Raw genomic sequence first — 20,212 nt, 5'->3', positions numbered from 1 at the left:
CGGGAAGAGGGAGAAGAAGACGCAAAAGGCAGAGCAGACGGCATTGGAGGCAAGAAAAGCTAGTGTATTCTAGCGTTTCAACGCAAGCAGAATGGTACATGTTAAAGTTCTACATGTTCTTTCGTTCGCTCGCTCGCTCAATAGCTATCGGTCAATAGCTACGAATGATTGGACGGTGGTGGCTTCGTTCCACCACGTCTTGCCGTCGTCCATACGCCACTGCTTGAAAAGGCGCCAGGCCTTCTCAAGGGTGGCGACGTGCTTGACGAAGACTCAGTTGACGAGGTCGACGGACACGCCGATGCGGAAGTCGGCGAAGTTCTTCACACCGCTCCCGAACTCCTTCGCCCACGCGTAAAGCTCCCGGTCTCCCCCATCTCCCATCCCGGGAAGAGGTGCTTGCGCATGGCGGTGGTTGCACCTGCCATGGTCTTCTGCCCGGCGACGTAGCGAGCCTGTGCGGCGGAGTCATGGGACGGGGAGGTCAGTAGGCAGTCAAAGCGGCTTGCACAAAGAGGGGCTGGCGAGCTCACCTTGTAGGAGAACTTGGCCTCCTTCCCAGACAGCTTCCTCCACACCGCCTCGAACTCCGGCGGCTCATCTTCCGCAAGAAGACGCACGAGGGCTTTGACCGGTTCTGGCCAAAGGTCGTACATCTCGTCGATGAGGTCCCAGAGAGGCTCCAGACCCGCTTGCGACGTGATGAAACCCGGGTACCTGGTCCAGCCGCGGCCACCAAATGCCACCACCTGCAACTCTGCGCATTGCATCGCTGCGAGGGACGGACGAGCAGAAGTGATGCCCGTGTTGTGGGGCGGGCGGAAGCTGCCATCGGATGCGCTGAGGTCGATGCGCGCGAGGATGTTGGGCCACATGATCTCGTACGCGTTCTCGAACTCGCTCCAGTGGTCGGCGATGCCGAGCGCTCCATAAATCCTCTGACGCTCCCCCGCCAGATTCTTGCCGGAGGGCTGCACGAGGACGGGGTGATCGCCGTTTGGCAGCTTGATCCGTGTAGCCCCGTGGGTGATGACCATCAGGCCAGCCGCAGCTGCCTGACCATCGAGGCTCAGTGGGGTGGCCAGAGCGCGGCGGCGCCCCTCCTCTGCTGCCGCAGCTGCCGCTGCCCGGCGCAGCCTCGGCGCTTTCTCCTCCCGCGTGAGCACGCTCAAGACGAAGTCGACCAACTTGAGGTACTTCGCCTTGAGAGGCCATTGATTCTCCTGCCACATGACGACGGTGGTCGATCCGTCGTCCTTTTCTTGGCTCAGCGAGATGCTGATGCCACACAGAAGGGAAGCCAAGGAGGGAGAAAGGGAGACAAAGAGGTCGATTTGCGAATCGGGCTCGTCGCTGACCGTGAGGAGCGCCTTGTAAGACTTGCTGAGGTCGAGGCTGATGCCACGCATCAGAGCAGCAAGGAATGGGGAGAGGGAGATGAAGAGGTCGAGTTGGGAGTCCGGCTCGTTGCTGACCGTTAAAAGCGCCTTGTAAGTCTTGCTGAGGTCGAGACTAATGAAGAGGTCGGTGGCAGAGTCAGGCTGATCACTGACCGTCAAAAGCGCCTTGAAGGTCTTGCTCAGGTTGAGGCTGACGTTTCTTTGTTCCTTCTTTGTGCTCGAGGCTATCTCACGACGAAGATGTGGACAATGTCTCCTTCAGCTTCCTCTCCTTGATCTGTCCCTTTGAATCGACTTGCTGAGTCGCGGGTGTGGCTGATAAGAGTGGCTGTTGGTGAGCAGCATAGACGGCGGGCGAGGAGGTGGTAGAGGAGATGAGAGCGGTGCCAGCGCGTCGCCGCCGATCGTCGCCGCCGCTCGTCGTCAGGGCTTTTGGGGGCGAAGGCGGCGTCGAGTTTCCGGTCAGGCACCGCCGTCGAACAAATTGCCCTGGCGGCAGTGATAGCGGACGTGTCGCCGGCGATGGCCGTTAAAGACAGGGATAGCGGATCCATGACTGCTTGGCGAGATGCGACGGTGCACAAATGCTGAGCGATGACCGCCGCCGCCTCGAGTCTCGAGACGAGCTGACGCGGAGATGTGGCTGAGGTCAGCTGCTGCCCACTAGACCACCATATCCACTTCAATCGTGTTCTCTCACCTCGACTTGTCTTGACAGCTTCAGGAAGCTGAGCTGAGCTCCATTGCTTGCCCCCTTTACGAGCTTTGGCGCACCGTGATGAGCGGCGACTGAGGGGCAACGAGTTCAAGAAGAGGAGAAGAGAGATTCGGCAAAGGAGGTCGGTCCCTTGCTGCTGTGCTGTTTGCGTTGACTGGCCCGCGACAGTGACTATCAAGGAGCACTGGAGGTCGTCCTCGTCATCGTCGTGATGGTGGAAGGTGGACAAAATGCCGCCGGCTGCACTTCACGAGGCTGAATTGCCAGGTCGCGTGGCGTGTCGTCGACGCCGCCGCCTTCCGTCCGACACCACTCGACGTCCTCCACGAGATTGACTTCTCGACTTACCCGCCCGCTGTCCGTTCGTCATCCTCATCTCACTTCTTGATCACTCGACAGCGCACAGCAAGACAACAGCGCCTGACTCACACTACTAGAGCTGCTCCCCCTCTTCTTTCCCGCAGCCCTTGCCGCCGTCGACAGCCATGCCTCCAGTCGGCAAGGGATCGGATCTGCCTCCGCCCGATGACCTCGAGGCCACTTGGAGGTTCCTCCTTGATGGGATCGAGGTCATGATGAGCAAGTGCGTGGCGGAGAGCATGAAGTATGATGAGGTGTAGGCTAACTCTTCTCTTCAATTCGTGTCAGGCTGACTCAAGGCATGGACTACCCGCGCTACATGAAGCTCTACACCGTTGTATGTACGCCGCCCTCATTCGTCACAGCCTTGCTGCGCATTCCACTCACCGCAATTGGCTCCCTCCTCGCTCACAGGCATACGACTACTGCACGTCAAGCAGGATGAGCAGCTCAGGGAAGATGGCCCTCGGCGCAAGCTTCAACAAGAGCATGGGCGCCAATCTGGTGGGCGCAGACCTCTACGAGAGAATCAAGCAGTACTTCAGGCAGCATTCAGAGCACCTGCGCAAGGTGGGCGCACGCGAAGGACGAGCTCATCACCTCAATCGGATGCTGATGTTGTCGTCCCCACACCCTCGCTCAGGGAGCCACGGACCTCTCCGACGAGACGCTCCTCCGCTACTACGCAGGCGAGTGGACTCAATACACTCAAGGAGCAAACTACGTCCATCGCCTCTTCGTCTACCTCAATCGCCATTGGGTCAAGCGCGAGAAGGATGAGGGCAAGAAGAATGTCTACACCGTCTACACAGTGAGCTTCCCGCGAGCTTCCTCATCACCAGCAGCCTGAACGATGCTCAACTGACTCGGTGCACGCCACCCGCTCAGCTCGCCCTCGTCCAATGGCGCGACTATATGTTCCGACAGACGCAGGCAAAGAATCGTATCACAGACGCGGTACTCAAGCAGATCCAGAGTCAGAGGAACGGAGAGACGATTGATACGGGGCTGGTTAAGAAGGTCATTGACAGCTTCGGTGAGGCGGCGTGGCGGCGTACGAATTGGGCGTGCGACGTAGGCTGACCTCCTGTGTACCTCTCTCGCTCAGTCTCCCTCGGCCTGGACGAGAACGACTCTGTCCAGTGAGTCCAGTCATGCTCCTCAGCTCGCTCCTGCGCCACCTCTGACCCCGCCTGCCTCGCCCCTGCGCACGCAGATCCAACATCGACCTCTACAAGGCTGAATTCGAGTCTGCCTTCATCTCAGCCACGGAACTCTACTACCGCACAGAGAGCGCTGCTTTCGTCGCGGCCAACTCAGTGACTGACTACATGAGGAAGGCGGAGACACGGCTGAAGGAGGAGGAGGACCGCGTGGAGATGTACCTCCACCCTGCTACGAGGGCCAGGTTGATTAAGAAGTGCGAGAATGCACTGATCGGTGCGCATGCGCAGCTCCTGTGGGACGAATTTGACAAGTTGTTGGAGGCGGACAAGGGTGACGGTGAGTCCTCTGGTCTCCGAGGTGCAGCATGGCGGCTCCCAATCGCTGACCGCCGACCTCCTCGCCGCCACCAACAGACCTCTATCGCATGTACACCCTCCTTTCGCGCATACCCGACGGTCTCGAGCCACTCCGCCGCGGCTTCGAGGAGCATGTCAAGCGCAAGGGAGCAGCAGCGGTGGAGCGCGAAGCGGGGAGTAACGTCGATGCTATGGAGCCTGCCGCATACGTCTCGGCGCTGCTTGGCGTCCACTCCAAGTTTGTCGGCGTCATCACCAGCGCTTTCAGATCGGAAGCGGGCTTTCTTGCTGCCCTCGACAAGGCTTGTCGCGTCTTCATGAACAAGAACAAGTGCGTTTCGACCCCAAAGCTGACGCGCAGCGTGTGAGCTGACATTTTCCCTCTCCTCTCGCGCGCGCTTTCGCAGAGCAACCGGCGATTCCACCTCGAAATCCCCCGAGCTCCTCGCAAAGCACACGGATGGCCTACTCAAGAAGTCCAACAAGAGCGCAGAGGAGGCGAGCCTCGAGGAAGACCTCAACCAGGTCATGGTCGTATTCAAGTACATCGAGGACAAGGACGTCTTCCAGAAGTTCTACAGCAAGATGCTCGCCAAGAGACTGGTCAACTTTGCGAGCGCGTCGGATGATGCGGAGGCGAGCATGATTTCGAAGCTGAAGGAGACGTGCGTATGGCGCGCGATAGCTACGAGGCGAGGAGCACCGTATTGACGTTTGCTTCTACTCTTCGCCCGCACAGATGCGGCTTCGAGTACACCAACAAGCTCCAGCGCATGTTCACCGACATGGGTCTCTCCAAAGAGCTGAACGACAGCTTCAAGGAGCAAATGAACCAGCAGTACGACAAGTCCGAACTCATGGACTTCTACGCCCTCGTCCTCGCCAATGGATTCTGGCCCCTCTCCGCACCTACCTCGGACTTCTCCATCCCCACCGAGCTCCTCCCAATGTACACCCGCTTTGAGCGCTTCTACGGCGCCAAGCACTCTGGACGTAAGCTCACCTGGCTCTGGCAGTTAGGCAAGACAGATCTCTCCACCAGCTACCTGGGGCACAAGCACATCTTCACCACTTCGGCGTACCAGGCCGCCGTCCTCCTACAGTACAACAGCAACGACACCTTGACGATGAAGGAGCTGTACGACTCGACGGGTCTGAACGAGCAGGCCCTCAAGGGAGCATTAGGGGCCTTGATCAAGTCGAAGGTGCTCCTCGAGAAGGCAAGCGGAGGGGCGAATGGTGAGGGGTCGTCCTCTTCAGCTGGCGCGTCAACGTCGTACTCCCTCAACATGGCCGCCAAGTTCAAGAAGCTTCGCATGAATCTCAACATCCCCATGCGCTCCGAGACGAAAGCAGAGACGGTTGACGTCCTCAAGACGGTGGACGAGGATCGCCGCTTGCTCCTCCAGGCCACAGTGGTGAGAATCATGAAGGCGCGCAAGACGCTCAAGCATGCGCAGCTGGTGCAGGAGGTTGTGAGTCAGGTGGGAAGCAGGTTCCAGCCTGATGTCCCTGCGGTGAAGAGGGCAATCGAGAGTTTGATCGAGAAGGAGTATCTTGAGAGACAGGAAGGGAGTAGGGACACGCTGCAATATCTGGCGTAGAGGGGGCTCCGAGGAGGTCCAGACGAGAATGCAGCGCACAGCAGAGGCGCAGAGAGACACGCACACCTCGCAGCCTTGCGTCGCGAATTCCATTCGTCGTGATACAACCGGCACGCACGCTAATGAGTTTGTCTTGATGCCTGATGCCTTCCGCTTCCTCCTACTCTCGTTTCCTTCCGGTTTGACCTCCCACATCCTCGCATGAATCCCGTCTTTCTCGCATTAGAGGTGCTCCGCCAAGTCTCGCACAGCCGTCTTGGTCGGCTCCTTCTCCTCCTTGATGAGCCCGCTGATAGCCTTGAAGTTGGGATGAGATGCGTCCTCGATGAGTTGGAACAAAACAGACTCGGACGTAGTAATGATTGCGCCCGCCTGTCGCATACGTTCGAGCGCCACCCTCCTCTCTCCCGCATTACAGCTGCTGACGCCGTCGGCCAATACGTGCACCGCGATGCCGCGCTCGAGAAGGTCCAAGGTAGTCTGGAGAACACAGACATGCGACTCAATACCGACGATGATGACATTGCTTGGGTTGCCGGCCTCCTTCATCCACTTGTCCGTCTCCTCCGGCAGGACCATGCTGAATCGCGTCTTGGGCAAGGCCGTCTTGGTGCTTGGAGCTGGAAGGGCACCCAGCAGCTCAGAGAGGGGGCTGACGGTATTGCCGAGCGCTTTCGGGGCCTGTTCGGTTGCGTAGACGGGCAAGGAGAGGATAGAGGCCGCTTTGAGCATCTTGGCCGATGTGGCTACGACGGAGGGCCATTGGTGAATGGCCGAGGCGAAGCGAGACTGAACATCGCAGAGGAAGAGCGCTGTGCGGGTGGGGTGGAGGCGGGTGATGCTGGAAGGGGGCATGTTGGCGAAGAAGGGATGGTGGGGTGAGCAGGAGTGCGTGGCTGGAAGGTAAGGAAGTCAAAGAGGTCGGCGACGACTGACTCCCCCACGTCTTTGCCGCCATTCGCCGCCTTCGGCGGCTTGCTTCCCCGCAAAGCTCGGCGTTGGTGCACGGTTCACACTCCCGCTCTCCACGTGGCTGATGCCCGGGCCCATCCCTCGCACCTCGCCTCGCTGCGTGGCCCGTCCAACACTTGACTCCGCATCCACTCCACCGCATCTCCCCTTCGCCCTCGTTACCAAGTACCATCGCAGCCCTTGGTGCTGCATGGCCCTCCCGAACCTCCGTCGCATCTTCTCTTCCTCTCGCACGCCCCTCGAAGAGCGAGCCCTTTCCCGCAAAGCCTTCTTCCGTTTCATCGCCTTCCTCGCCTCGTGCGCTGCAATCGCCCTCGTCTCCTCCGGCATCAACCGTAGAGATCACAGGATCGCAGCGGCTACGCAGGCCGCTTTTCGTGCTGGCAGTCGGCGACGATTCTGATAGCGAGCCAGACAGAGCTAAAATAGAGATAAGTCGAGGGCGGTCACGACCACGATGTCACGCCTTCTTGGAGGGACCAATGCCCACAAGGCCTCGAGTGACTTGCTGTCGGTCAACTTCAATCAGGATGCTAGCTGTGTAGCAGTAGGGACGAGGACGGGATACTCGATCACCAATTGCGAGCCGTTTGGCAAGGTGTACTCGAAGAGTGCGTATCGCGGCGAGAGACGAGGCTCAGGAGACCATGAGGCGTGCCTGTATGCTGACTCTCTCGCCCCCTCGTTTCACAGATGTCGGCCCAGTCTCCATCGTAGAGATGCTCTTCTGTACCTCTCTCGTCGCCATCGTAGGTACGGCAGATTCTGGACCCAGCGCCTCGCCGCGACGACTGCAGATCGTCAACACCAAGGTGAGTTTGCGCAGCGCCGTACTCTCCCCTGCGCCCTTCTAAATACTCACTTCGCTCCTCGCCCTCCTGCTGCGCAGCGCCAATCAACAATCTGCGAGCTTCTCTTCCCCACGACGATCCTCGCCGTCAAACTCAACCGTCGCAGGCTAGTCGTGGTCCTGGAGGACGAGATCTACATCTACGACATCAGCAACATGAAGCTCCTCCACACCATCGAGACGAGCCCAAATCCCAACGCAATCTGCGCCCTTTCACCCTCGAGCGACCCGTGCTTCCTGGCCTACCCAAGCCCAGTGCCTAGCCCTACGTCGCCGTTTGCGGGAGGCAGCGGTGGGGAAGGAGGGAACGGTGCGGGATCAAAAGGGGCCTCATCGTCCAGCTCCGGCTCATCAACACCGGGCGATGTCCTAATCTTCGATCTCCTCCACCTCCAAGTCTCCAACATAATCCAAGCCCACAAGTCGCCCATCGCGCATCTCTCCCTCAATTCCACGGGCACCTTGCTAGCCACAGCCTCGGATAAGGGGACCGTCCTGCGCGTCTTCTCCGTTCCCGGTGCCCAGCTTGTAGGCCAGTATAGGCGCGGCGCCTACCCGGCTAGGATCTACAGTATGCAATTCAACGCGGTCAGCAGTCTCCTCTGCGTCAGCAGTGATACGGAGACGGTGCATATTTTCAAGCTGGCAGGTGCAGGGGCAAAGGCAGGAGGAGGAGGAGCAAAATCGCCAGGAGGTGGCTTTGGAGGGGCGGGTACGCTCGATTCGCCCAGTTTGGGGAGTGAGGATGGGAGTAGCGAGAATGGTAGCCAAGCAGGTGCAACGGCTCCACCATCGTCCAAGTCCTCTGCGGGAGGCGGAGGATTCCGTGGCTCCCTCACACGACGCACCTCTGCTCTTGCCTCTCGCCTCGCCTCGTCCACTAGCAGCTCAACGAGCGCCTACCTACCTTCATCCCTCTCCTCCCTCTGGACACCACAACGAGACTTTGCATCTCTCCGCCTTCCCACCCCGGGTGCTAGCTCGGTAGTGGCGGTGAGCGGGACAAGTCCACAGGTGTTCGTGGCTACGAGCGAGGGTTACTTCTATGTCTATGGGATTGATCTGGAGAAGGGAGGGGAGGGGGAGTTGTTGAAGCAGTTTTCGCTTCTGGAGGGGACGGCCGGGGATGGGGATGGTGCGGAGGGGCAGGGGGAAGAGGGTCAAGATGGGGCATGAACGGATCGTGAGGGAGATTCAGGACTGAAGGGCGATCATCTAGTTTGCATGACGTCGCAACGAATGGTATCAGACTCGAGCAGCAGCAGCAGCGGCAGCGAATGACGTGAAAATGGATGCGTGTCATTGACGGTGTGGAAGAGGAGCGGGTTACGCTCTCTCTCGCCGACTGTGGTGATACAAAGAAGCAGAGAGAAGTCGCTAAACGCGCTGCGCTTACTGAGCGGTGATAGCAGCGACGGTGGTACCGGCCTGCTTTGCCTTCTTCTCCATCTTGACAGTCGACTTGCCACCGCGGACACCTCCACCCCACGACCTCCTGAGCTCGGAAGCCTTGTCGAGGTAGTTTGCCTTTGCGCTCGAGACGAGGGCAGCGAGGTCGCGCTCGTCCTCGGACTTGACCTCGGTGATGGCCATGACGGCGCACGTCTTCTTGTGGGCGACGGTGCCCATGCGGGACTTGCCGCCCTTGACGATGACGTAGGGGACGCCCATCTTGGTGCAGAGAGCGGGGAGGAAGACGACGAGCTCAATCGGGTCAACGTCGTCGGCGATGGCAACGAACTTTGCCTTCTTGGCCTCGATGAGGGCAGTGACGTGGTTGAGACCGTACTTGGCGTGGATGGGCTTGGGGCCAGCCTTGGCGTCGGCCTTCTTGCCGTCGGCGACCTCCTTGGCGGCAGCGTCGAGACGTGCCTTCTTCTCCTGGCGGGACTCGGGCCTGTACTTGTTGAGGAGCTTGAACAGGTTGGTGGCAGTGTTCTTGTCGACGGTGTGGGAGAACTGGGCGATAGCAGGCGGGACCTTGAGGCGCTGGTTGAGGATGACCTTCTGGCGCTGGAGGCGGACGTATTCGGGCCACTTGACGAAGCGAGTCAGGTCACGAGGGGGCTGGATGTCCTGGCCAATGCCGAAGTTGCGCGAGCGCTTCTCGAAGCGGGCGTCCTTGGGAGCCTTAGCGGCGTTCTTGCCACCCTTAGAGTAAGGGGCGGGGGCTGCCTTCTTGGTGGTGGTGGCCTTGGGCTGTGCAGAAGAAGGGAGGGGAGAAAGGAGAATGGCTATGTCAGCACGGTGGGTCATTGGGACGAGAGCGGACGACGACGTAGAGACGACGACGACACAAGCCTCGGAGCCCTAAACGAGATCGAAGGACGTCAACTGCTGGGCAGTGAGAGAATCGCAACGAGAGCTCCCCATTGGTCATCGTCCGTGTCATCAGAGCGAGTGCAGCAGATGCAGCTCGACGTCCTCGACGGGGATGTGCGAGCGGCAACCAGTTGGCCAAAGCTCGCTCGACTTGCTCAGCCTGCCATCGTGCGAGCACGAGATAACAGAGCAGAGTGAGGTGGGTTGATAGGAGAGGATGGTGTCGACGTCGCCATAGCGTCGCCGTATGTCGTTGAAGTTCAACTAACCATGTTGATGAGGCGTTGAGGATGAGGGAGGGTGAGTTGGTGACGAAAGCGTAAGGGAGAGAGAGAGAGGTCAATCGAGTCAAAGTCCTCTCTCGCATCGCCCCCGCCCGCCCGCCCGCCTCACGAATTCTGTCTGTGGGCCTCGCAGCCAGTCGCGGGTCAAGTGAGTGAGCGAGGGAGCGAGTGCGCGCAGCAAAATGACCTCGGCCGAACGCAACTCGACTCGACGACGGCAGCGACGAACGACGGGGCGGGCGGGACAGCCAGAGCCAGAGCCAGAGCCAGAGCTAGAATTCCAAGGCCACGCTCGACCCGCCCGCCGCCTAGTCGACAGTCGAACATCGGACGTCCTTCGTTGTTACCACTCCATCCCCCCCGTCTTCCCTCCTCATCAACCATGTCGACAAAGTCCAGCAACCCCGACCACAGGCGCTCGATCACCGGCGTCAACCGTAACGGTGCGTGGCGGCGCACAAACTGCTTCGCTCCTAGTCCTAGTCTCTGACCTCTCTCGTCCTATCCTGCCACCACCCTCCCTCTCACAGGCCTCGCCCTCGGTATCAAGCGCGGACACCAGACCGAGCAGCGCAACGTCGCTGAGCGTCCCTCGCGAAGGAAGGGCCGTTCCAGCCAGAGGAACACTCTCGTCAAGTCCGTCGTCCGTGAGGTCGCCGGCTTCGCCCCTTACGAGCGTCGTGCTCTCGAGCTGATCAGGAACTCCAAGGTTAGTTTCAGCGATGGCAGAGCAGTGTAGCAGTGCGAACGTCCGGAGCGAAGGCAGTGCTGGGTATGAGCAATGATTGAAGGAGGGCAGGATGAAGATCGGAAAGAATAGGCGCTGGTCGTCGCAGCATACAGACGGGGATGCGGATAGGCTGGCAGTGCGATGTCAGAGCGAGATGAAGGGGCTCGCACGGGCAGACTCTGCCATGCTCAGCAGGCCATGGCAGTCTGGGGCAATGCACACGGTGATCTGCTCTTGCCGTCACTGTCAGCGAGACTGGATGCTACAGTCATAGATGCAGGGTGGACTCGAGGACGATCGCAGAACCTCTTCCATCCCTGCCTGCGGGATGGCTGGGCCTCATACGGCAATGGCTTCCTCTGGCTTGCGTTTCTCGCCAAACTCATCCTTCGACTCGTCTCACACGTACTTTGACGAACAATATCACTCACACCGCCCCACCCCTCCCCTCTTCACAGGACAAGAAGGGCCGCAAGTTCCTCAAGGCCCGCCTGGGCACGTTGCGTCGCGCCAAGGGCAAGATGGAGTACCTCACCAACGTCGTCGCTGAGCAGAGGCGTACTGGTCACTAAGTGCGGCGCCGCCAACCCAGGCGTGCTGTTCAGTTGTTCTCCCTCTTTTTGTACCATTCGCACCATCACACCATCACATGAGAGACCATCGCACGACTGCGATCGTCGTCTCAGAGAGTCAATATGACGCCCATTCACTGAAGATGGAAAGGGACCGAACGAGGCTGAGTGATACTGATTGCTGCTGTGGAGCGTGACGGGTGAGAGCAGGCGTGAAGGCAGCTCCTACAGTTGTGGGTACTCGTGCATGATTGACGAGCTCTACGAAGGCGCCCGCGATCATCGTCCCTTTTTGCCGTCGACCTCACGGCTACCCTTCTCTCACTTTGTTTCGTGCTCGTACTCACGCCGCCATTGTGCGCTCACACCGAGGATCGTCTTGCTACATCACGCTCGCTGCATCGTTGTCGTTGTGTTGCACCTGAAACAGGGGACGATATTGAATTAAAAACGAGGAGTGGGCAGAAGAGGACTACGACTCCCAAGTGTCATCGTCTCCTCTCCCTCCCACGCAACGGCTCCTCATCGGGCGTCTACTGATATGTTTCCACACCTTCTTCTCCCCCACCCGCTTTTAAGGGTTCTCACCAACCCACTTGATGCCCTTCTGCACATTCTTGGCCAGCTCAGGAACGGCAGCCTCGAGGAGCTTCTCCTCTTCCTTGCTGATGTTGCCAATAGGGTTGATCTCCTTGACACCCTCAGGGCCAAGCTCGACGGCCGAGGCGAAGAAGTCGACGCCCTGGTCCTTGTAGAGGGGCGAGTCGACGTACGCGCACTCCTTGATGCCCTTCTCGCCCTTAAGGGCGCGGAGCAGCGAGTTGGTGAAGACGGCGGCGGCGTAAGCCATGGAGAGGGTAGCGGAGCCGGCACCGTCCTTGGCCTTGACGACCTCGTCACCGCCGAATTGGATGCGGTGGACGAGCTTCTCGTACTGCTCGCCAGCCTTGACGGACGAAGACTGGGCAGCCTGAGAGAGGAGAGGGACGATGGTCACGCCAGAGTGGCCACCGACGACGGGGACGATCGTCTCCGAGGGAGCAGCACCGGAGATGCCGGAGAGGAAGGTGGAAGCGCGGGTGACGTCGAGGGTGGTGACACCGAAGAGCCTGGCAGGGGCAGCGCGAGATGTGACATGGTCAGCGCTATGAGGGGGGCAGCAGCTTCTCGTTACGAGGCGCACTCACTTCTTGGCATCGTAGACACCGGCCTTCTTGAAGACCTCACGGACGATGGGGACAGTCGAGTTGACCGGGTTCGAGATGATGAGCATGTGCGCCTTGGGGGCGACCTTGGCCGCAGCCTTGGCAAGGTCACGGACGATGGAGGCGTTGGTCTGCGAGCGGAGGCGAAGCGCGATGTCAGTCTCAGCTCTCCCTGCTTGCTCAGCCTGCGCAGCAGAGCTCAGATCGCTACACTCTCTCACTCGTGGCACTCACGTTGAAGAGGTCGTCACGGGTCATTCCGGGCTTCCTCGGCACACCGGCAGGGATGACAATAACCTCAGCTCCCTCGAGGCACTTCTCGAGCCCACCCTCAGCTCCATCGGGCGAGTAGCCGGTGGTGACTGCGGGGGTGTTGATGTGGCCAATGTCTGCCGCAACACCGGGGGCGAGGCGGACGTCGAAGAGGCGGAGCTGAGTAACGAGGGGGTCGTTCTTCAGGAGGAGGGAGAGCTGCGTGAGGACACAGGCGAGAAAGGAGGTGGTCAGCCGGGAGCTTTGAGGTGGAGAGAGAAGTAGCATATAGTCAGGCTTCATAGTCGGATACTCACAGGTTGGCCAATTCCACCCGAAGCACCAAGGACGGCAACATTCTTGTTGTTGACGGCCGAAGTCGAGAACATGCGAGGCTGCTGAGCCTGGCGAAGGCCAGCGCGGAGGGCGTTGCGAGCTGCGAACATGACTGATGAGATGAAGGGATGAGGGTGGTGGAGAAAGAGAGCAAGATGGGAGTTGGCCGTTGCGCTGCGTGAGAAGGTCACGACTCGACTCGCTCGGCCAGTCAGTCGCCGCCCCAATTCAACTTCCCTCGCCAGCCGAGAGGCAGCAGCGACTCTTGGGCCAATGACGAGACGAGACGACGATCAAGAGCTCGGTCCGGTCCGAGATGTCCCGGATAGCCACGCGAGCGAGCAAGGCGGGAGGTGGGGCAAGGCTGCGAGCAATCTGCGAGCATCGCTGCACCTACGAGAAGCGCACGCACGCTCTGAGCATCACAGGCGCGCATGGTGGAGACTTATGCTGTTCGTCACCCCCACATCGCACGCCGCACACAACACGCACGCTCGTGGCGGAAAAGAGAATAGAATTGGTACAAAGTGGAGAGGGAGAGAAGAGAAGGGCACGCTGGTGTCACCCTCTCTCTCTCTCGCCCCCTCCAATGCTGCTGCTGTGTGTGTGTGCAGCGAGCCCAGCACTCATCATGCCGCTGCTACGCTACTGTCTGAGCGTCCAAGAGGTGTGGGGGAATACACGCACGCCGTCTTTAGCTCGCTCGTCTGCTGGCCCCGCCTGCCATCATCGTCATCGTCTGCCTAACTACCCATCGCTCTACCCAACCATCTCAACTGCTACGATTCTCTGCACCACGCCCGCTTAGAAGCGCATAGCGTGGGGCTTGTCACCGTTGCTGAGCGAGAAGGTGGCCGCAAGGTACTTGGCCATGACGGGTCCGCTCTTCTTGACGGCGGCAATGACAGCCTTGTCCAGAGCCTTCTGGTCAGCGACCTTGTTGGAAGGGTGGGGCTGCTTGTTCTTCGGGTCAGCGAAGAAGCTTGCCTCCGGCTTGGCACCAGCAGTCTTCTCGCGGCGGAAGTAAGCGTCGTTGAGCTTCTCGTCGACCGAGACGCCCGAGAGGTCCACCTTGGTCGAGGTGGCGATGACGTAGGCCTGGTTGACGCGACGGATGGGGACGCCGTTGACCTTGAAGGGGCCAGTGACGAGGAGGAGGCCGCTCTCGAGCTGCTTGAGGAAGACGACACGCTTTCCCCTGAAGCGGCCGGCGAGGAGGATGAGGACAGTTCCGGGCTGGATGTTCTTGCGGAGCGTGGCGGGGCGAGAGACCTTGCGCGAAGCCTTGGGCTTCTTGACGTCCTCGGCGGGGTAGTAGCGAGAGGCCTTGGTGACGGGGATGGAGCGAGAGCCGCCCTTCTTGAGGTCCTTGGACTTGGTCTCGGCAACCTCCTCGCTCTTGGGAGCGACGGGCTTGCGAGCGGCAACGGTCTTGTAGCCGCCCTTCTTGCCGAAGGCCTAGCGGGTGGGCGAGGGGGAGGAACGTCATCAGCTTCCAGCACTACCCTCTATCCAGCATCGCTCTTGGTGCTCACCGCCGATCGGCTCAGTCGTCCGACGTAGGGAGCGATGTCCGAGTTGCGGGCCATAGTCTGTGCGAGCGAGACGACAGTGATGATGGAAGTCAGCATCCAGCTGCGTGCTCGTGGTGACGACTGCGTGATCCATCTTCCCGATCCCTGTTCCCGCCTCGCTCCTCGCCCGTCCAGCATCTCTCAGACGCTCGGAGCTTCGTCCATCTTCGCAGCCAACCTCGAGTGGCCAGCCAGTCCCATCTTCCCCTCCTCCGACTATCCTGAGCATTTGCCCCCTGTATCCATCATGACCTGCTCACTGCGTTGCCATACGCTGATACCAACCTTGCTGTGAAAGAGGGTGAGAAGGGGAATGAGGATGGTGATATGGATCGACGAGAAGGAGACCAGACCTGCAATTCGACGTCGTTGTAGCTCCAGCTCTCGCCCGCCCCGCTTGCCTGTGTCTGTCCTCCCGCCTCGCCCATCGCGGTTGGCCGCGCCCCGTTGACCACGTGGGCGTCCTCTACCGCTCTGCGCCTGCGGGTCTGCGGTCGAACGCGACGAAAAAGTCAAAGCCTCGGAGCCGCGCATAGGGCGGACTCTCGTCGAGACTTGGAACGAGCGAGAGAGGGCGGGTCGACGAGAGCCAAAGGGCGCGAGCGAGACTGGCGGCGAGGCGGCCTGGACAGTGAACCAAGGCTGGCGTCGGTTGACTTGCACTTCTTCGAACTCTCCATCACTACCACCTTCCTCTTCCTCATCCCCTCGTCAATATGGTGAGCGTCGTGCAGAGATAACGCCACGCCAATACTCTGCCGTCGCCAAAGCCTTCGTCGTCGTCGTCACTTGTCACCGTCGTCGAGGCATGGGTGAAAATGCTTGTCGGTGAAGCTGGAGAGGGGAGGCAGCTGAACGGGCGATGGTGTATCTGGCACCAGCGGCGGACAGAGGGCTATTGGAGATAGCTCGCAGGATCTGTCTGCCACAACGAAGAACAAAGAGCTCAGCAGGGGTAGATTAGCTGGCTAATTGTGGGAGAGGTGCCGCGAAGCGGACTTGGCCAACGACGACGACGACGACGACGGCTGGCAGGCATTTGCGCGACGGCAAAGCATGTCGACGATGCCTCTTTGCGCAGCTACTAACCCATCTTCGCTCTCCCTCCTCCCTCCTCGCTCTCAGGTTCGCGGTCCCAGGAAGCACATGAAGCGGCTTGCCGCCCCCTCGTCTTGGATGCTTGCCAAGCTCGGCGGCACCTACGCCCCCAGGCCCGCGCCCGGCCCGCACAAGCTGCGCGAGTCGCTCCCCATGATCGTCCTCCTCCGTAACCGCCTGAAGTACGCTCTTACTGGCCGTGAGGTCATTGCCATCACCGCCCAGCGTCTCATCAAGGTCGACGGCAAGGTCCGCACTGAGCCCACCTACCCCACCGGCTTCCAGGACGTCGTCTCCATCGAGAAGTCGGGCGAGCACTTCCGTATCCTCTACGACGTCAAGGGTCGCTTCGTTGTCCACCGCATCACCCCCGAGGAGGCATCTTACAAGCTCCTCAAGGTCAAGAAGGCGCAGCTCGGTGCCAAGGGCGTCCCCTTCATCGCTACCCACGACGGCCGCACCATCCGCTACCCTGACCCCGTCATCCGCGTCGGTGACACTGTCCGCTACAACATCGAGACTGGCAAGCTCGAGGAGCACATCCACCTCGACACCGGCATCACCTGCATGGTCACTGGCGGTCGTAACCAGGGTCGTGTGGGCACCCTCGTCGGCCGTGAGAAGCACATTGGTGGCTTCGACATTGGACACGTCCGTGATGCGCTGGGAAGGGACTTCTCGACGAGGATGAGCAACATCTTCGCCATTGCGCCCCAGGACTCGAAGCCGTGGATCTCGATCCCCAAGGGTGGAGGAATCAAGCTCTCCATTGCTGAGGAGCGCGACCAGCGTCGTCGCCAGAAGGAGTCGCGTGAGGCATAATCGCGGTAATCATCATCGAACACGACCAAACACCACGCGCACCTACCCTCGCTCGTAGAGGGCGAAGGGGAGGGATGTGACGCACATCATCAGCACTTGCACACGCTTTCTCTCCTTCTTGTACCATTTTGTGTCCCGTCTTTGAACCAATCCAAAAGCGAGACTTTTCCCATGAGCGCGGCGAGATCAGTCTGATCGAGCGAAAGCAGCATCGAAGGCCTGACTGAGTTGCATAGGTGCAGTACAGTAGGCTATCTACTTCTTTTCTTGCTGTAGTCTTGCCCTCCTCTCCCTCTCAACGACCCTCCACCGACTCCAAATCGCATCACCATCAACGTAGCAACCCTTCAGCCATCTCTTGTACTTTTCCTCCCCTTCACCTCCCGTCTCCGTAAACTCGAATCCCTTCCTGCTGTGCAAGACTCTACGGTTGTCAAAGAGGACCACCTCCCCCTCTTCGAGCTGACGCTCCACCCTGAACTCCGGGAGGAGCGTCAGGTCGGCGAATCGCTTGAGCCCGGAGTAGAAGCGGGCGCGTGTCGTAGGATCGCGCAACAGCGGGTGTGCGACGAGAGGTAGCGGAGCCTGGAAGGGGGGCGAGTAGTTGACCGCCACCAGTCTAGGCATCCCATTCCCCTTTGCCCCATTCGCAGCATGCAACGGCGGACCCTCGTGCCCTTGCCCTCCTGCACTGCTCAGCTCAAAGAGCGGGTGCGTGTACCGATAGTAATTGCCGTCATTGTCGTATTGGTATGCGATGGGCACCTGTGTAAGAAGGTGGAACGTCTCCGGTGACTCGGCGTGGATGCGCGCAGCTATGGCGAAGGAATCGACGAAGATTGATGAGCCGCCGAGCACATCGTTTCGGAGCATGTGAAGGAACTGGAAACGGGGAGGATTTTGGAAGTAGAGGCTGTGATGGGCGGGGTCGCAGGAGAGGTCAGTACGCCTTGTGATGAGTTGAACTACAGACTAGCGCTCGGTCGCACTCACAGGTCCATGTGCAACCCCAAATCCACATTCGTGTACGCAATATTCCTGCTTTCCTTCGCAGGCAAGCTCCTGACATCCCAGAGAGGGCCGTAGAAGGTGTTGCGCACCTCTCCGAGCATATCCGCCAGCTTCGCCAGCTCGGGCACACGCTCACCCTCGAGTGAGGTGCCGCTCTTGACGTCTGTGGGCAAGCCACGCACAAAGGTGAGGCCGTCTCTAACGAGCGAGTTTGCTAGACTCCAAAGAGCCTGCCGCGCCTGCGGAGCTTGCGGGTGGAGGGCGCCATAGTCTACCATTGCTGGTCTAGACTGAGCCAGCCCCTCGTCCAGCTTCGTTGGTTGTACCTCCCCTGCCGCAGAGGGCTTCTCTCCTTTCTTGCCGGCAGGCAGCTTGGTCAAGTCTGCAGCGACCCAGGGCTCTGCTACACCTGCGGGATCGAGATGCCACTCGCTGCGGTAGAGGGTCTCACTGGCATGGAGGAGGAGAGTGCGCAAAGGGACACGAGAGACGTGGGCCTCCTTTGGTGGTTGAGGCGGGGAAGGAGAGAAGGTAGTGGAGAAGGCGTTGAGGACTGGTGCTGATGTTGAGTAGGTCAGGACCAGAACCGGCTCCTCATTTGCTCCCTGCTCAAATCGCGGTGGGTGCTCAGGGTCCAGCAGACCTGCTCCATTCTCGGCCAGCGGCACGTCCGTAGTCCCGAACAACTTCTGTCCCGTCCCAGCCTGAATGGACGAGCCCACCTCCGGGCACACGTCACGCAACCACGTGTGGTCGAGCTCGAAGGCTTCGTTGATGGAGTGTGAGGGGCAGGTAATGGAGATAGAGGTCGGATGCAGGGCTATCTCCAGATCTGGAACGCTGGGATGACGCAGGACTTGCGGAGGCGATGAGTCCGCGGGGATGGTGGGTGGTGGGGGTGTCGGACCTGGCTGGTTGTGCGTCACGGCTGATGCGTCTCTTCTTGACGAGGAGGAGGCAGAGCGTATCCCTTCCGCAGGGCTCGAGGCTGCCCTGCCCGTTCGAGTGTGGTACCCCCGCGCCTGCTGCTTCCCCGCCATCCTCTGCCTTGCAAGCAGCGCCCTGCCCGCCGAGCTGTTGGTGCCCTTGCCAACAGCCTGAGCGATCCACTCCCCCGCCTCTGCCGCCTTGACTAGATCGATGCCTGTGTTGAATCCTTCGCTATGCAGCGCATATACGACACTCTCTGTATCGATGTTGCCCGTCGCACCCGGTGAGTATGGGCATCCACCCAGCCCGCCAACAGCCGTGTCAACCACCCGCACTCCGGCTCCGACCATGGCCAGCACATTTGCGAGACCAGTGCCGAATGTGTCGTGACAATGAGCAGCAAAGAAGTCCGGCGGATTGAAGCGGGCGCACTCGTTGAGGACGGACAGCATCGAGCTCGGGTTGCCCACGCCGACCGTGTCTCCCAGTGAAACTTCGTAGCATCCCATTTGAAACAGCTTGTTCGAGATGTCCCCAACCACTTTCGCATCCACCGCCCCCTCGTAAGGGCAGCCAGCAACGACGCTGATGTAGCCGCGTACTTTGAGGCCTTTGGCTTTCGCCTTCTGCGTTACAGCGGACAAGCGGTCGAGGGACTCGGTGATGGAGACGTTGGTGTTCTTGCGGGTGAAGGACTCTGTTGCGGCGGTGAAGATTGCGATCTCGTCGGTGAGGGGCTGGTTCGGGTGCGAGTCCAACAGTGAGAGGAGGTCGTCCAGCCCGCGGGCATTTGGGACGAGAACGGGGTACGATATGCCGGACTTGAGAGGCATGGAGGTGAGGACGCGAGCCGTGTCTGCCATCTGGTTGAGCGAGAGACAGAGACAGGGAATGTCAGTGGACGAGTCGCACCACCCTACATGCTACCTCGCCCGTCTCGCCGACTCACCTGCGGCACCCACTTGGGGCTCACGAAGCTGCCCGCCTCAATAGCGCAGACACCCGCATCCTGCAAGCGACGGATGAGCTCCACCTTTGTCTCGACGCTCACAGCCGCTTTCTCGTTCTGCAGACCATCACGCGGCGACACCTCTACGATCTTGACAAAGGGGCCATCGACTTCTTGCTGCGCTGCGCCGGGGAGGGAGCCGGGCGAGGCTACGGCTAGGCAACGGCGTGGGAGCGCAGGTGACGATGTTGTTCTGCTCCAGCTGCGCTGGGCAGCTAAGCCGGCGCCTCTTCCCAGCAGACCGGACATGATGAGCTGCTACGTGCGAGATGGTAGTGTTGGACTAGGAAGCTCGACGCCAAGCTCTCTCTCCCCGCCCTTTCCCCGCCGGCAACCTCCCTCACCTCGACTCGACCTCAACCTCAGCCCGTCGCCGTCAATGCCGGTCGCCACGTGGTTTTGCGCGATTCTCCGCTAGCCAGGCGTGACGTCAACTCACCGCGGGCCTCGCTCGGCAGACTTCGCGCTGCCTGCGAAATTTGGACCCTGATTGCAGGCAGCACCGCACCGCATTCACTCATCGCTCTGACGCAGCAGGCGGGTCAATTCCAACTCGATCAAGGAGAAGGCGAAAAAGCGTAGGCCGACCGGCCGTATGCAGCGGTGACGTTGGTGAGATTCACGTCCAAAGCCTGCCCTG

General features: G+C 60.1%; 9 protein-coding genes across 9 annotated transcripts; 4 read left to right on the top strand and 5 right to left on the bottom strand.

The window, feature by feature from the left end:
* Positions 1–273: 273 nt before the first annotated feature.
* On the bottom strand, positions 274–1,954 carry BDZ90DRAFT_228714 (hypothetical protein; the record flags this gene model as incomplete). Its single annotated transcript, XM_025504833.1, has 4 exons — positions 274–377; positions 422–455; positions 534–1,624; positions 1,696–1,954. The coding sequence occupies 4 exons, from the start codon at positions 1,952–1,954 to the stop codon at positions 274–276; spliced, it is 1,488 nt and encodes a 495-aa protein (XP_025359368.1).
* A 507-nt stretch (positions 1,955–2,461) lies between these two features.
* BDZ90DRAFT_234704 (Cullin-domain-containing protein) lies at positions 2,462–5,727 on the top strand. The gene is made up of 10 exons (XM_025507117.1): positions 2,462–2,701; positions 2,767–2,815; positions 2,893–3,048; positions 3,122–3,289; positions 3,367–3,514; positions 3,587–3,620; positions 3,695–3,981; positions 4,059–4,332; positions 4,409–4,666; positions 4,741–5,727. The coding sequence occupies exons 1-10, from the start codon at positions 2,604–2,606 to the stop codon at positions 5,603–5,605; spliced, it is 2,337 nt and encodes a 778-aa protein (XP_025359367.1). The 5' UTR covers positions 2,462–2,603; the 3' UTR covers positions 5,606–5,727.
* Positions 5,728–6,056: 329 nt separating this feature from the next.
* Positions 6,057–8,603, top strand: BDZ90DRAFT_265765 (WD40 repeat-like protein; the record flags this gene model as incomplete). Its single annotated transcript, XM_025508678.1, has 4 exons — positions 6,057–6,080; positions 7,071–7,188; positions 7,271–7,389; positions 7,467–8,603. 4 exons carry the CDS (start codon positions 6,057–6,059, stop codon positions 8,601–8,603), a joined length of 1,398 nt encoding a protein of 465 aa, XP_025359366.1.
* Positions 8,604–8,696: 93 nt separating this feature from the next.
* Positions 8,697–10,047, bottom strand: BDZ90DRAFT_234703 (L30e-like protein). Its single transcript, XM_025507116.1, has one exon. It carries the CDS (start codon positions 9,681–9,683, stop codon positions 8,820–8,822), a length of 864 nt encoding a protein of 287 aa, XP_025359365.1. The 5' UTR covers positions 9,684–10,047; the 3' UTR covers positions 8,697–8,819.
* Positions 10,048–10,415: 368 nt separating this feature from the next.
* BDZ90DRAFT_282080 (putative 60S ribosomal protein L36) lies at positions 10,416–11,378 on the top strand (the record flags this gene model as incomplete). The annotated part of the gene is made up of 3 exons (XM_025509425.1): positions 10,416–10,476; positions 10,564–10,742; positions 11,222–11,378. 3 exons carry the CDS (start codon positions 10,416–10,418, stop codon positions 11,333–11,335), a joined length of 354 nt encoding a protein of 117 aa, XP_025359364.1. The 3' UTR covers positions 11,336–11,378.
* A 177-nt stretch (positions 11,379–11,555) lies between these two features.
* BDZ90DRAFT_234701 (putative MDH1-malate dehydrogenase precursor, mitochondrial) lies at positions 11,556–13,245 on the bottom strand. The gene is made up of 4 exons (XM_025507115.1): positions 13,110–13,245; positions 12,775–13,011; positions 12,523–12,671; positions 11,556–12,444 (listed from the first exon to the last, which is right to left on the bottom strand). The coding sequence occupies exons 1-4, from the start codon at positions 13,236–13,238 to the stop codon at positions 11,910–11,912; spliced, it is 1,050 nt and encodes a 349-aa protein (XP_025359363.1). The 5' UTR covers positions 13,239–13,245; the 3' UTR covers positions 11,556–11,909.
* A 447-nt stretch (positions 13,246–13,692) lies between these two features.
* On the bottom strand, positions 13,693–15,030 carry BDZ90DRAFT_234700 (hypothetical protein). The gene is made up of 2 exons (XM_025507114.1): positions 14,664–15,030; positions 13,693–14,586 (listed from the first exon to the last, which is right to left on the bottom strand). Exons 1-2 carry the CDS (start codon positions 14,715–14,717, stop codon positions 13,933–13,935), a joined length of 708 nt encoding a protein of 235 aa, XP_025359362.1. The 5' UTR covers positions 14,718–15,030; the 3' UTR covers positions 13,693–13,932.
* A 334-nt stretch (positions 15,031–15,364) lies between these two features.
* On the top strand, positions 15,365–16,824 carry BDZ90DRAFT_234699 (putative ribosomal protein S4.e, cytosolic). The gene has a single exon (XM_025507113.1). It carries the CDS (start codon positions 15,768–15,770, stop codon positions 16,620–16,622), a length of 855 nt encoding a protein of 284 aa, XP_025359361.1. The 5' UTR covers positions 15,365–15,767; the 3' UTR covers positions 16,623–16,824.
* Positions 16,825–16,828: 4 nt separating this feature from the next.
* Positions 16,829–19,856, bottom strand: BDZ90DRAFT_244213 (aldolase). Its single transcript, XM_025507457.1, has 3 exons — positions 19,513–19,856; positions 17,616–19,426; positions 16,829–17,535 (listed from the first exon to the last, which is right to left on the bottom strand). Exons 1-3 carry the CDS (start codon positions 19,819–19,821, stop codon positions 16,878–16,880), a joined length of 2,778 nt encoding a protein of 925 aa, XP_025359360.1. The 5' UTR covers positions 19,822–19,856; the 3' UTR covers positions 16,829–16,877.
* Positions 19,857–20,212: the final 356 nt, after the last annotated feature.

The sequence above is a fragment of the Jaminaea rosea genome (genome assembly GCF_003144245.1).
Source record: "Jaminaea rosea strain MCA 5214 unplaced genomic scaffold BDZ90scaffold_18, whole genome shotgun sequence".
In the NCBI taxonomy this organism is placed as follows: Eukaryota; Fungi; Basidiomycota; class Exobasidiomycetes; order Microstromatales; genus Jaminaea; species Jaminaea rosea.
Note: the sequence above shows the minus strand (reverse complement) of the source record. Positions and strands in the feature narration are given on the sequence as shown.

Excerpts from the sequence above, each read along its gene's own strand:
- BDZ90DRAFT_234701 (XM_025507115.1), bottom strand. The coding sequence starts at position 13,238 with ATGTTCGCAGCTCGCAACGCCCTCCGCGCTGGCCTTCGCCAGGCTCAG. Across the intron at positions 13,012-13,109 it reads CGGGTGGAATTGGCCAACCT|CTCTCCCTCCTCCTGAAGAA; the intron begins GTGAGTATCCGA and ends GTCCTCACGCAG. Across the intron at positions 12,672-12,774 it reads CCCGTGACGACCTCTTCAAC|ACCAACGCCTCCATCGTCCG; the intron begins GTGAGTGCCACG and ends CTCCGCTCGCAG.
- BDZ90DRAFT_234703 (XM_025507116.1), bottom strand. The coding sequence starts at position 9,683 with ATGACCCACCGTGCTGACATAGCCATTCTCCTTTCTCCCCTCCCTTCT.
- BDZ90DRAFT_234704 (XM_025507117.1), top strand. The coding sequence starts at position 2,604 with ATGCCTCCAGTCGGCAAGGGATCGGATCTGCCTCCGCCCGATGACCTC. Across the intron at positions 2,816-2,892 it reads ACATGAAGCTCTACACCGTT|GCATACGACTACTGCACGTC; the intron begins GTATGTACGCCG and ends CCTCGCTCACAG. Across the intron at positions 4,667-4,740 it reads ATTTCGAAGCTGAAGGAGAC|ATGCGGCTTCGAGTACACCA; the intron begins GTGCGTATGGCG and ends TCGCCCGCACAG.
- BDZ90DRAFT_234699 (XM_025507113.1), top strand. The coding sequence starts at position 15,768 with ATGCCTCTTTGCGCAGCTACTAACCCATCTTCGCTCTCCCTCCTCCCT.
- BDZ90DRAFT_234700 (XM_025507114.1), bottom strand. The coding sequence starts at position 14,717 with ATGGCCCGCAACTCGGACATCGCTCCCTACGTCGGACGACTGAGCCGA. Across the intron at positions 14,587-14,663 it reads GACGACTGAGCCGATCGGCG|GCCTTCGGCAAGAAGGGCGG; the intron begins GTGAGCACCAAG and ends CCCACCCGCTAG.
- BDZ90DRAFT_244213 (XM_025507457.1), bottom strand. The coding sequence starts at position 19,821 with ATGTCCGGTCTGCTGGGAAGAGGCGCCGGCTTAGCTGCCCAGCGCAGC. Across the intron at positions 19,427-19,512 it reads GCCCCAAGTGGGTGCCGCAG|ATGGCAGACACGGCTCGCGT; the intron begins GTGAGTCGGCGA and ends TCGCTCAACCAG. Across the intron at positions 17,536-17,615 it reads TTGGGGTTGCACATGGACCT|CCTCTACTTCCAAAATCCTC; the intron begins GTGAGTGCGACC and ends CGCCCATCACAG.